Source organism: Echinops telfairi, unplaced genomic scaffold, assembly GCF_000313985.2.
Source record: "Echinops telfairi isolate 266 unplaced genomic scaffold, ASM31398v2 ScPeMD7_2;HRSCAF=8, whole genome shotgun sequence".
In the NCBI taxonomy this organism is placed as follows: Eukaryota; Metazoa; Chordata; class Mammalia; order Afrosoricida; family Tenrecidae; genus Echinops; species Echinops telfairi.
Window position 1 is genome coordinate 5,655,517 of NW_022103898.1, and position 12,878 is coordinate 5,668,394.

A 12,878-nucleotide genomic window follows, 5' to 3' on the forward strand; every position below is an offset into this window, starting at 1 on the left:
GAACGGCACAGAGGGTCCAACCCGGGCTCACACACAGTGCCGAGCGTCAGGCTGACACAGGACCAGGCAGTGCTTCATGCTGTAATGCACAGGGTGGCCCTGAGTCAGGGACGGACCCGGTGGCACCGAGCAACAGCACGACAAATATGTTCTTGTTCTTGGGCACAGGTCTGCCAGCTTTGGGGTGCCCGTCACAGAGTCTCAGGGACACTGGTCGCATTCCTCATGACGCGCATGGGTGTTCTGCTTGGTCCCTTCCCATCCATCTGCGCCCCCTGCCCCCCGATGCGCTCACTCTCCTTTCAAAGTAGTGTTGGTCGCCCCCACCCACCCATCCCCACCCAGACTGGCCATGTAAGAAAGGAGCCCCCGGTGGTCTTCCTAACGGTTTGCCTGTGGAGTCCTTTACAATGATTGCCAAGCACAAGACTGGAAATGGCCCTAGTGGCTACCAGCTGTAGTAGCCACTAGGTGGCATGGAGTTGGTTTCTACCCTCACACACAGCAGAACAAAGCACCGTCCCGTCCCATCCTCACAAGGGTTCCCATGCGTGAATCCATGGTCACAGCCACGGTGTCCGTCCACCTCATGGCGGTCCTTCCTCTTTGTCGCTGCCCCTCGGTTTTACCTGGCATGGCGTCCTTCTCCAGGGACTGGTCTCTCCTGACAGGCTACCAGTAGGAGGCCAGTAAATTCCAATGCACTGCCACCCGGTCAATTCCGACTCAACTGCTCCTTAGGGTTTCTGAGGTTGTAACTCTTCGTGGGAGGGACAGCCTCATTGTTCTCCTGCTGAGCTGCTGGTGTGTTTGAACCTCCAGTCAGATGGCTAGCAGCCCAACAATTAGCCCACTGTGCCAGCAGGGCCCCAGTGAAATAAAGCGCTGTGTTAGAATAGACTGGGAATGGGCGTCTCAGGGGCTGCTGAGGGATCCGGAAGCATGTGAGCAAGGCGCGGCCCTTCTGAGTTGAGTCTGCCACATCGAAGGAGAGCCGCGTGGCGTACACACTCATCACTGTGCGCTTTGACAGTTCCCAGGGGTGTTACCTGAGTCGTCTCGTTGTCAGCCACCGGCCATGGAGTGCGTTCCAACTCACAGCGACCCTGTGCACAGCACAAGGATGAACGCGGCCAGGTCCTGGGTCACCGCACAATCGTCCCACGCCTGGACCCAGGCCACTGTGTCCATCCATCTGGGAGAGCCTTCCTCTTTTTCGCTGCTCCTCCATTTCACCAAACTTGAGTTGGGGGTGTTAATTCCTCCTGGAACCCTGCCCGGCGTCAAGTGGACCCCTCCAGCTTTCCCGGTCATTGTGGGAGATGGACACGGAGCGGTCAGCTGGAGAGCAGACGTCCAGAGAATGACTGACAGGCTCCTTCTTGTATGCACCCTGTGCTTTCTCTACAGACGGTGCTTCGTGGCTGCGTGCAGCCTGCCAGGTAGCTTAAGACACACGCGTGTCCACCTGCATAGAGCGCGTGACCCACAGGACGGCAAGGAATCACTGTGAAGACCACTTGGAAATTGGGGTGACCCAAGCACCCACCAGACCGCCTTGTTGTTGGGCGGCTGCTCCAATGTCCAGCCTCCTAGTAAACCAGCTTTTTTTCTTTCGTGGATCCACTCGTAGTGGTTATTCACAGGCTCACAGCTCCAGGCAAGGTCGGCAGTTAGAAACCACAGGGGAGAGTCTGCTACTCTCACAGAGAATTCATTTTGGAAAACCCACAGGGGCAGTTCTACCCTGTCCTACAGGGTCGCTCTGAGTCGTCCTCTCCTGGGTGGCGCTGACCTGGGTTCGGGTTTTATCCCTCCAGGGCACAGCCCCCTTCTTGAGGCAGCAAGAGGAGGAGGAAGGAGGTGCAGGGGAGGCTGGCGCTGCAACCGTCAACGGATTCAGAAAAGGCCAGGCTCCAAGCAGCATGGGCCTGAGGAAGATCCTAGCAGGAGACGCAGAGGCACCCAGAGCCATTAACCAGGTCGGTGGGGACAAGGGTGCTAAATGGGGACTCCAGTCCCCCGCAGACCCGGTGGTCCCGTTACTAATGTCGTCTCACTGTGAATGATCAGATAATTATCCTACGGCTGCGGTATCAGACCACTTTTCAACCTTGTTTCTCGATCTGCTCCCTGCCAGCCCCACTCCCCGTAGTGAAAAGGGCAGGAAACTTTCACCAGAGGAGGCTCATACTGGGAGCTCTGGGTCACTGCACACTGGGGACAGGGGGCGGGGGTCAGGGGGGCTGCAAGCTGGAAGCATCCAGTGTTTTCTCGACAGACGGTGCTTCGTGGCTGCGTGCACCCTGCCAGGTAGCTTAAGACACACGCATGTCTGCCTGCAGGTAGTGCATGACTCACAGGACCGCCAAGGAGTCACTGTGAAAACCACTTGGAAACTGGGGTGACTCGAGCACCCACCAGACCGCCTCCAGCTCCCCTCTGCTTCTGCAGTTCATTGGGGATCAACCCTGTGCCTTCAAGGAGGCAGGCCGACCCCGTGGCTGCAGAACGGGCTCGGGCGCAGGAACCATGGTGAGGGTGGCGCAGGACTGTGCAGTGCTTCCTTCTCTTGCCGCTATGGGTCGGAACCGACTCACAACAACAAGAACTGTGCTCAGCGACTGATCGTTACAGGGGAAACCCGGCGGTGACCCATCCGAATCCCTCAGCTCAGCCTTCCACTCTCAGCACCTTTAGAAAAGCAGATTCCTGGGCCCGCCCCCAGGACCGTGGGAGTCGGACACAGCCGGCTGGGGCCCCTGCAGGTGGGCTAGAAGTCCCTGGCGGCAGAAACAGTGAGCATGCGCTCGACTGCTAACCCTGCGGTCAGAGGCTCAAGTCCGTCAGGGGCACCTCAGCAGAAAGGCCTGGCGATCTACCGCAGAAACACCAGCCAGGGGAAACCACACGGAGCGCAGTGCGGTTGAGTTGGCGCCAACTCGTGGGCCATCGGTCACAGACAAGGAGCTCTGTTGGGGCTAAGGGTCAGGCCCTGGGCTGCTAGCCACAAGGTCAGCGGTTCAAACACACCAGCTGCCCCGAAGGAGACAGGCTCTCTACTGCAGATGTGCAGGCTGGGATCCCAGTTACAGGGTTGCTGGGAGTCCCCTCGGCTGCGGGTTTGGTTTAACTGTTTGTAGTACGGTGGGGCAGTGGTCGATGGCAGTGAGCTGCGTCTTTTTGGTCTGGGTCAGTGGGGAAGGGCTTGACTGCTAACTGAAAGGTTGGGATCAAACCCACCCATTAGCTCTAAAGCAGCGTTCTCAACCTGTGGGTCGCGAGCCCTTTGGGGGTAGAATGACCCTTTCACAGGGGTTGCCTGATTCATAATAGTAGTAAAATTTCGCAGATGAAGTAACAATGAAAATAATTTTATGGTTGGGGGGGTCACCACATGAGGAACTGTATGAAAGGGTCGCGGCAGTAGGAAGGTTGAGAATCACTGCTCTAGAGGAACAATTGTACGGATGGCTGAGGACCTGTGAAGTGGACCTTTAGCAGGCTGGGGAAGGACCCGGAGGCCCCCAGCCCTCGGTAGGTTGGGGGGGGGGAGTGGACCAGACCCTGCACCCCTAGAGCCCCCAGTCCTGGGGTGGGAGGCATGGCACGTGTCCTTGGTAGGTGTGGCGGGGCGAGGGGTGGACCAGACCCTGCACCCCTAGAGCCCCCAGTCTCGGGGTGGGGGGCACGGCACGTGTTCCTGGGGCCATGGGGTGCTTACTGGTAATCCCCAGAATCAGCTCGTAGGCCTCAAAGGTCAGCAGTGGCTGGGGCAGCTCGCGGAGGAAGGCCTTCAGGATCACGGCGGGCACGTGGCTGTCCCCGTAGTGGTCGAAGTCCACGGGCTTCCCTGTATGGTAGGAAGGGATGGGGTGAGCAGGCGACGAAGCACCACCCCCACGCACATAACTCCCTACCACCGAGTCGATGCCACCCTCCGTGAGAGCAGGGCTACTCCCGGGGGTCCCGAGGCTGGCAGGCAGCCACGTGGCTCTCCCACAGAGCCGCTGGTGGGTTCAAACCTCTGCCCTTGAGACGCGCCTCGATGCATAGCCACAACGCCACCCTGGAGCCAAGCCCGTGGGCACGGAGCAAGTTCTTGCACGAGGGATCTCAAGGGGGGACAGACACAACAGGCCGCCCTGCCCTGGGGCCTCTGAGTGCTGGGCCTGGGCTGCTGTTTCCACCCACACCCATGGGGAGAGCTTGTGCTGGGGACCCGTGTGCTGGAGTCACCTCAGCCACCAACAACAGTCCACGACCTGGAAGAGGGGGTGCTGTGCCCTACCAGCATGCCCACCCTGGCCTGCCCGCTCGGTGGAGGCAGTCAGGGCGTGGCTGGCTGGCTTCTGTTTGGTCTGATGCTAGCAAGGGCTTGTTGCTGGGACGGCGGGTGGGGGTGGCCAGGCAGGGTGGCAGGGCAGGGCCAGGCTCTCGAGGGAATGAACTCACCCTGGTTGTAGAGCCTCTGAATCTCTCGGATGGTCTGAGCGCTGGCCGATCTCCGGAACAAGCCCTCGGTGTGCAATCCTGAGGGAGAAGGTATCTCACAGGCCCCCTACACACGCTCTGGGCTTCCACGAAGATCCAATGGCCGCAGCATCAGACGCTTGTGGCCAGCAGGGGGTGCTCTCCAGCCCCAGTCCAGCCCAATCCCTCCAACTGGACTGGACACACACACACACACACACACACACACACAGCTAACTGCAAGGTGGGAGGTTCAAACTCACCCAGGGTGGCTATGAAAAAGGCCTAGCCACCGAGAGGCAGACCTGGTTTTCGTGAACTCCGCGTTCTGCACAAGTTCATGGGCTGTGACCACCCCCCTCGCCCCGAGTCTTACAGGGCAGGTGGTCACTGTGGCCGTCAGGCCCCCTTGAGTCGTCCTCGCCACACTGCAAACTTCTTCCTAACCCAGCACATTCCAGAGCTAACAGTCGAGAGCAGGGCCAGAGCCCGCCGGGCGGCAGAATCAGCACCACTAGCTGGCATCACCCGCTCACCACCCAGCTTTGCCAGCCATCACAGCACAAAAGATTTCCATCGCCAGAGTGGGGGGTGGGGGTGCTGAGTAGTAATTTCCCCTGAAAAAGGGGTGGCAGCCCACACACATGTGGGTCCCCATGGCCCAGTCAACATACCCCTTCCAGCACCCGGAAACCAAGATGCTCATCTGGTTTCACTGTGACAGGCGGGAACCAGCCTGTGGTATCCCCGAGGTCTGCCTGCACCCCTAAAAATCAGCATGGAGCCCCCGACAGGATACAGCTCTGCTTGGACCCTGCCCGCTGTGAGTCAGGCAGGTGAAGCACAGAGCCTGCGTTTCCTAGGGAAGGCCCCCACAGCCTGCCATCCACCTCTGTGGACAGGGAGCAAACTGTGACCCGGAGAAGGCAAGCCACTGGCCCGAGGCTGCACAGTAGGTACAGCACGCCCAGTGCCTGCACCATGGACCGCGGGCAGATGTGAATTCTGAGATGAGGATGGACAGGCAGCAGGGGCATACCGCCAGGGACCCTCAGCTCCCTCCTTACCTTTCTCTCGAAGGTACGTCACAGTGGCCCTCAGCACGGGTGGGATGAGCTCGCCTTTATTTTTGTCTCTGAGGCTGGGGGCGGGAGAGAAGATGGGAACGGCCTCAGGTGGGCACACAGACGGCTGATCTGGCCTAGGTTCAAGTCTGCTCCCCACTCAGGGAAAAGCCCAGGACCCCAGCGACACTTCAGGGTGCTCCAGCAGACCCGTGAGACACAGCAGGGACCTGTGGGCCTGTGGGTGTGAATGGCTCCTCAGGAGGCATCATGTGAGCTGGGCTTTGAGGGATGAACAGGAGCCTGCTGGAGGGCACTCAGAGCAAGGGAGGCGCAGGCGGGAGGCTCAGAGGGGCTCAATGCGTTCATGAGAGCTGCAGCGGCTGCGCACTGGGAGCTGCAATGCAGTTAAAGCCTGGGTCTGAGAGTGGCCTCGCAGGTTCCCACCCGGGGTGGGAGGAAGATTTATTAGCAGCCCGAGACAGGCAGGTGACACCACCTTCCAAAAAGCTTTGTGCAGCACACTTGCCATATGACACTTGGTTTCCTTTATAAAAAAATGAATTCATTAATTTTGGTCATTTGAAGTCCTGATGGCTGCTTCCATGAGCACTGATTGTGGATCAAAGCAAGACAGCATCCTTGACAACTTCAGCCTTTGCTCCGTTCATCACGATGTGACCTACTGGCTCGGGTGTGAGATCTGGGGCTTCCTGACACGGAGTCGTCATCCACCGTGAAGGCGGCCATCCTTGATCCCCATCAGCCACTGCTTCAAGTCCTCCTCCCGTCAGCAAGCAAGGTTGTGTCCTCTGCACACCGCAGGCGTTCATGAGCCTTCCTCCCATCCTGATGCCACACTCTTCTTCATCTAAGCGAGTTTCTCTGATGATCTGCTCAGCGCACAGGTTGAACACGTGTGGGGAGAGGAGACAACTCTGGCACACACCTTGCCTGATCTTCAGCCACGCAGCATCCCCTTGCTGTGTTTGCAGACGGCCTCCTGATCTGTGTACAGGGTTCCTCGGGAGCACAACGGAGTGCTCTGGAATTCCTGCTCTTTTCAAGGCTGTCCGTAGTCTATTGTGACCCACACAGCAGACTGCCTTGGAATAGTGCACGAAACATAAACATCTCTCTGGGCCAAGATCCATCTGACATCAGCAACGATGTCCCTGTTCCAAGACCTCTTCTGAATCCGGCCTGAACCTCTGGCAGCGCCCGGTCGATGCACTGCTGCAACCGTTGCTGGGTGATCTCCAGCAAGTTTGTACTGGCATGAGGCTGTCCGCAGGGTGTCAGGTCCACACAGTCGAATGCCTTGGCGGAATTCACGTCAGGTTACGGAGGCCTGCAGACACAGAACTGAAGTGTACAACTACAGCTGACGCAGGGACGTGAACCAGGGCGAGGCGACAGTTTAAGCAGAAACTCCCCAATGGGTGTGATGACCCTCGTCTTCCACCTGCACGCTGACAGGGCGGGTGTTTGAATGCCACACCTGCACAGTCCGGGGGGCACCTGTCAGAATGCAGGACTCCATGTTGCAAGCACTTTGCATTAGACTACTAACCTGGAGGTCGACAGCAATCCCCTGGCTGTGCAACAGAAGAAAAACCTGCCAATCTACTTCTTGAAGATTTTAGGTTCAGAGAGTAGCTCCCCCTACCACCACCCACATAGTGACACTGTGCTAAAGGAGCCCAAGGAGCACCATGGGTGAGGCATTGGGCTGCTAACCACCAGGCCAGAGGTTCAAACCCACCATCTACTTCAAGGGAGAACAGTAAAGCTACCTGCCTGGGTAAAGGTTGACAGGCGTGGAAACACTGCACACAGTCACTCCAGGAGCTGGCTTTGACTGGATGGGTAAAGGTTGACAGGCGTGGAAACACTGCACACAGTCACTCCAGGAGCTGGCTTTGACTGTGTGTTGTGTACCCCATGTGACAGAGTGGGACTGCCGTGCAAGGTTTGTTTGTTTTTTTATGTTGTTCTGGTTTGTTTAAATTGTAAAGGTTTTATTGACACATAATTTATTTAGCATACATTTCAGTGGCTTAAACTTTCTTTCATTAAAATTTTTTTTAAAAAAATAATTAAGTCATTTTACTGGGGGCTTATACAACTCTTATCACAAGCCACACATACATCCATTGTGTCAAGCACTTTTGTACATGTTTCCTTCCACCTGTAATTCACACAATTAGGTTTTTGGTAGGAAAAGACTGTTAGTTCTTGCTCCTGAACCTGCTGCCGGGCTTGACCTTCCTGTGAAGGTCACAGCAGGGGAAGTCCCCGGGAACCACTCTCTCCCACCCATGGCCTCACCATCAGCTGCAGCTCCCTTGGAGGCCACAGGTTTGGCTTTGGGGGTTGGGGGCTGGGGGGTGGGGAGGGGAGTGTTGAGGATGGCTATCCAAGCCCACCAGTTCTGCACTTGAGAGAGAAGTGGTTCTGAGCAACGAAAAAGGCACTATGGGGTCCTCAGACTTAGGATTGAGGATGGAAAGGTCGCTCAGGCAAGAAACTACTGACAGGTACATCCAGGGAGGTAGCAAAGATGCAGAGACCCAGAGACCTGGACTGTGGGCAGCTGGCTGGGCCATGTTCCCACTGGCGCCACCTTGAGGGGCCCATGGTCACTGCAAGGACATTCCCTGGGGGTGCGGGGAGGAAGAAGGGAGGGCCAGCTAGTGTGTTAGAATTGTTCTATTCACGGGCATCGGGTCCATGCCGACTCATAGCGCCCCCAGCAGACAGGGGAGAGCTGTGGGTTTCTGAGACTGTAACTATTTCCCAAACTAAAGCCAAACTCCCAACATTGAGCCCATTCTGACTCACAGTGACCCTACAGGACAGGCTAGAACTGCCCCTTAGTTCACGAGACTGTCACTCTTTACAGGGGTAGAGAGTTGCATCTTTCCCCCAGCAGTTTCGAACTGCTGCCTTGCAGTTTGCAACGAGTCCGCTTACAACTGTTACTGCAGAGAGAGCTTGTGCAAACATTGGACTGAACACAGGAGGGGCTTCAAGTCATGAGAGAACGAAGGGCAGCTTTGCTTAGGACAGGAGGAGGCACAGAGACCAGACACACGGGGGGAGAGAAGGTCCGGCAGGCCACGGCGTGAAAAAGATCCTGGAGGAATCGCCGAGTGGAGAACTGGCCTGCTTGCTGCTCTCCTTCACCCAGTTCACAATACAAAACTGCTTCAGAATTTTAAAGTGCATGGGAAGATGGAATTCAAAGACGCTGGGATTTTTCCAGGGACAGTTTGCAGCCCCTCCTGCACTGGGCCCACTCATCCCTGTCTTCACAGAGCGCCCACAATGAGCCTCCTAAGGGGTGGGGGGGAGGGGTGTCACTGGGTGTCTGTACCTGTTTTGGTGTCATATGATCATGCCCTGGGGAAAACTAACAGAGGGAAATATGACGAGGACTATATTCCCTAACTTATAACATGGGGAATCTGGAAAGCTAGTATTCCACAGCAGGAAAGCCAACCACTTTGGTAAATTAGAGATAAAATCCAAGTACATTATCCTGCTTTAAGTATCGTGCCCACAGATTCTCCCTAAACAGCTACACTGCCTTAAAGTGAGCGCATGGTTGATTCTATCTCCCTGTAGAAGCAGAAGACATCTTTTTGTTATCTCCCCCTGCTGCGTCACCCAGCCCGCCTCTCACCTTCTCCCAATGCAGGTATTAGGTTTCCTCACCTGTGAGCTCAGGGACCTTACTGTAGTTGCCACCCACCTTGTGACATATGTGACTAACTGAATATGCATGTCTTGTGGCCACCTATAAATATCCCAAGATAGTAAAGACTCCCTCCCTCTTCTCCCACCTCCACGTGGACCACCAAGAGGGGCTGAGGTGAGCATGCTACCATAAAATGTGTCTAACTCCTTTATTTTATTCTCTCTTCTATCTTCTATGACTTTACTGTAATCTTTACACATCATCGCCATACAATTTTGCCTAAGGACCCTTCGATTAGAAGATGGTTTCCTCTGACAAAGCCCCATTGGAAGGCAGTGGCCAGAGGGCACAGAGGCCACCCCATGACAAAGTCTGGGAGCTGGTGATGTCCCAAGCCCCTGGCTGTCTGCACTTGGGGGCCCACGTACACACACAGGTGCAGCAGCAAACAGCACGCAGGCTCCAGCTGCCTTGAGGCCAGCTCAGCTGCGGGTCCAGGCTCTGAAGACATACTCCTTTCCCAGACCCAGCAGCCTGCCAGCCAGCGTCACTTACTATTGCAGACTGACGCCAAACTGCTGGGTGGGCAGGGGTGGGCGTGGCGGTGGGGTCTTGACGAGAGGGGGAGGGCGGCCGCTGTGTAGGTTCCGGAGTTTCTCGTCGTACCTGTGGATGAGACAACGCCGGTGCTGGATCGCTGGCGAGTCGATGCTGGCTCACAGTGACCCTACAAGACAGGGTAGAACTGCTCCTGGGGGGTTCCCAGGCTGTAATTCTTTAAGGGCATAGACAGCCTCATCTTTCTCCAGTGGACTGGCTGGTGGTTTTGTACTGCTGATCTTGAGGTTAGCAGTCCAACTGGTAACCCACGGCTGCCAGGGTTCCTGTGATATATAAAAGCTACTCCATGGGGGAAAGCTTTGTTATGTTTATTTCTGCCCCTCCCACCCCCAAAAATTAATTTATAAAAGCCACTTCCCGTAGGAAGCCTTCCCTGATTGCCATCCCCCCCACATCTGGGTCCAGTGTGCCTCACTGTGTCCAGTCTGGTGGCCTCACTAGCCTGGGAGCATACTAAGGACAGGGGCCACATTCCACATCCCTGCACCCTCTGCACCCAGCATGAAGTCAGGCGCACCAAGGTGGGAGCCTCCCCAACAATGGGCAGGGCCAACCTCTGCACCCCTCCCCCCTCCACTCCCTGCTGCAGGGCTGCTGGTGCCCTTCCTGCTCCCGGGGACAGGTGGAGCCCCCAGACAGACTGACGCGCAGGGTGACAGGGCCCAGGCTCGGGTTGGGACTGAGTGTGACAGGCTTATCAGCAAGGCCAGGCTGGGCTGGGCCCACACTGAAGGGCAGCTCCTGACCCTCAGGAGGCGACTCACCGGACCACTTCCGGGGGGACGCTCAGCTGGTCCGGTTTGAGGTGCTCCCAGAGTTCACTCAAGTAGTTGAAGTAGGTGATTTTCTTCCCAAACTTGTGGCTGAAAGATGCAGATCCAGACACTATTAGGCAGCGGCAGGGCACGGGGGCGGGGCAGCTGGCAGCAGACAGAGGGCCCCAGGGGGCATTTTCCTAAGAAGCAAAGGTGGGCACGGGCACTGGTTCAATCCGGAGGTGCTGTGGGGGAGTGGGAGGGAGCAGACATGTCAGACACCCGGGGAGTCTCATCCCCACAGTGATGAGTCGGCGTGTGGTCTGCCCAGCTACAGTGATGGCTCAGAGTGCCAGGGGTTCGAGTTCCCAGGGTGCTGAAACCCCAGGTAGAGAGAGGGCTGGGAGGCTGGGTCGGCCACAGGCCCTTCCTGGTCCCTCCTGTGAGCCAGGCATGCGCAGGCGGGCATGCTGCTACCCCATGAGAGGGGACACAGGAGCAGTGACAAAGGTCCCCCAGGGGCTGGGGTGTCTGAATGTCCTGTGGTCATCCTAACAGTTGGGCCACCAACTTGGTGGCCTGAAAACACAAGGCACATCGTAGTCCCACAGTTCTGGAGGGCCCAAATCCAAATTCAAGGTCAGGGCCAGGGTCCCCCGGAGCCTCCAGAATATGGGTTTCCCATCTGATGGGGCTCACTGCCCCCTTTTCAGAAAAACAACAACAACAACAACAACAAACAAACATTACTCAGCGTCCCTTTAGCCAAAACCAACCCCTCTGCCATTGCGCTGACTCCGGTCCTGTAGGACAGAGTAGGACTGCCCCTGTGGGTTTCCAAGGCCAAAACTCTATGGGAGTGGAAAGCCTCATTCCTCTCCCAAGGAGAGGCTGGTGGTTTCGAACTGCTGACCTTGTGGATTGCAGCCCAACACGTAACCACTACACCACCAGGTTTCCTCTAGCCATGAAAAAACTTTTGTAAGATAGTGCATGATCGAGGATAAAGTGTAGGAAACTACCTTTGAAGCTCCCCTGGATTGTTCCACTAGGAATCCTAGTGGTCTAGTGGGTTACAGGTTGGGCTGACTGCAAGGTCAGCAGTTCAAAACCACCAGCTGCTCTGAAGGAGAAAGATGAGGCTTTCTACTCCTGTTAAGCATTATAGTCATGGAAACTTACATGAGCAGTTCTACCCTGTCCTATAGGGTCACTGTGAGTTGGCATCAACTCGGTGGCAGGGAGTTTGTTTGGGGGCTTGTTCCAGTGCTGCCACCACTGCCACCCCCACCCCCGCTGTGGGCCCTGGGAGCCCCTGGAGGCCCCGGGAGTTCCTGGGCTCCTGGCTGCATCACTCCGTTCGCCACCTCCATGGTCAATGGGCACTGCCCCTCCATCTCTGAGTCTCTCCTTCTTACTGGACACTGGCCATACAGATCAGGACCCAGGCTACACCAGCCTGCAGGCGCCCTGGTGGCAGAGGGGTTATGCATTGGGCTGCGAACGGAAAGGTCGGCAGTTTGAAACCGCCAGCATCCCCTTGGAAGACGAGGCTTTCTACTCCTGTCAAGAGTGGCCGTCTCAGAAACCTGCAGGGGTGGGTGGTTCCTACCCTGTCCTGGAGGGTCGCTGCGAGTCAGAAGGGACTCAGTGACAGTGGGTATGGTTTGGCTCGACTCCAGTCGGGCCTTAGGTGAAGCATGACCTCTGCTGTGGTCACTGTTGCTGGGAGGACCCACTGAGTCGGCTCTGACTCAGAGTGACCCTCTGCCCAACAGGAGCCACCAGCCAGACCTGTGCCGCCCTCCTCACACGTGGTGCTGCGTCTGTCCACTGTGTCAATCCCCTCTAGAAATAGATCCTACTTCGAAATAGGGAACCCTGCGCTGGTACCACGTGTCAAGACTGGGGAACATTTTGGGGGACACAGTAATACAAATATGTCCTGGAGGAGCTGGACACAGCCTGCCCAAGGGGGACAGTCACAACTGACACCTCACTGTGGGGCCGGGAACCAGACAAGACCCTCTCTAAGTTATTCTTGGTGACAGTGAAGCCAGACATGTCCCCACATGCTTCTCCTCTTGCTGCCCCGCCCCTGGAAGCCACGCCACCCGCCGAGACCTGAGCCCACCTCTGAAGACGGGACCCGCCTTCTAACAGCTAGTACAGAAACTGCCATCACTGCGGTCTGTCTCTGCAGCGGAGAAGTGGGGGTGACACCAGGAGCCCCTCCAGAAGCGGTCAGGCCGGTCAGAGGGT

At 56.8% G+C, this 12,878-nt stretch overlaps 1 protein-coding gene across 1 annotated transcript in view; it reads right to left on the reverse strand.

Moving 5' to 3' along the window:
• ARHGAP8 (Rho GTPase activating protein 8) overlaps positions 1–12,878 on the reverse strand; it is a 39,144-nt gene that overhangs the window by 16,753 nt on the left and 9,513 nt on the right. Inside the window, exons 5-9 of the mRNA XM_045290760.1 lie at positions 10,626–10,724; positions 9,796–9,906; positions 5,541–5,614; positions 4,456–4,533; positions 3,725–3,853 (exon numbers count right to left, since the gene is read on the reverse strand). Coding sequence (XP_045146695.1) covers positions 3,725–3,853; positions 4,456–4,533; positions 5,541–5,614; positions 9,796–9,906; positions 10,626–10,724 — 491 coding nt within the window. The remainder of the gene's footprint in view (positions 1–3,724; positions 3,854–4,455; positions 4,534–5,540; positions 5,615–9,795; positions 9,907–10,625; positions 10,725–12,878) is intronic.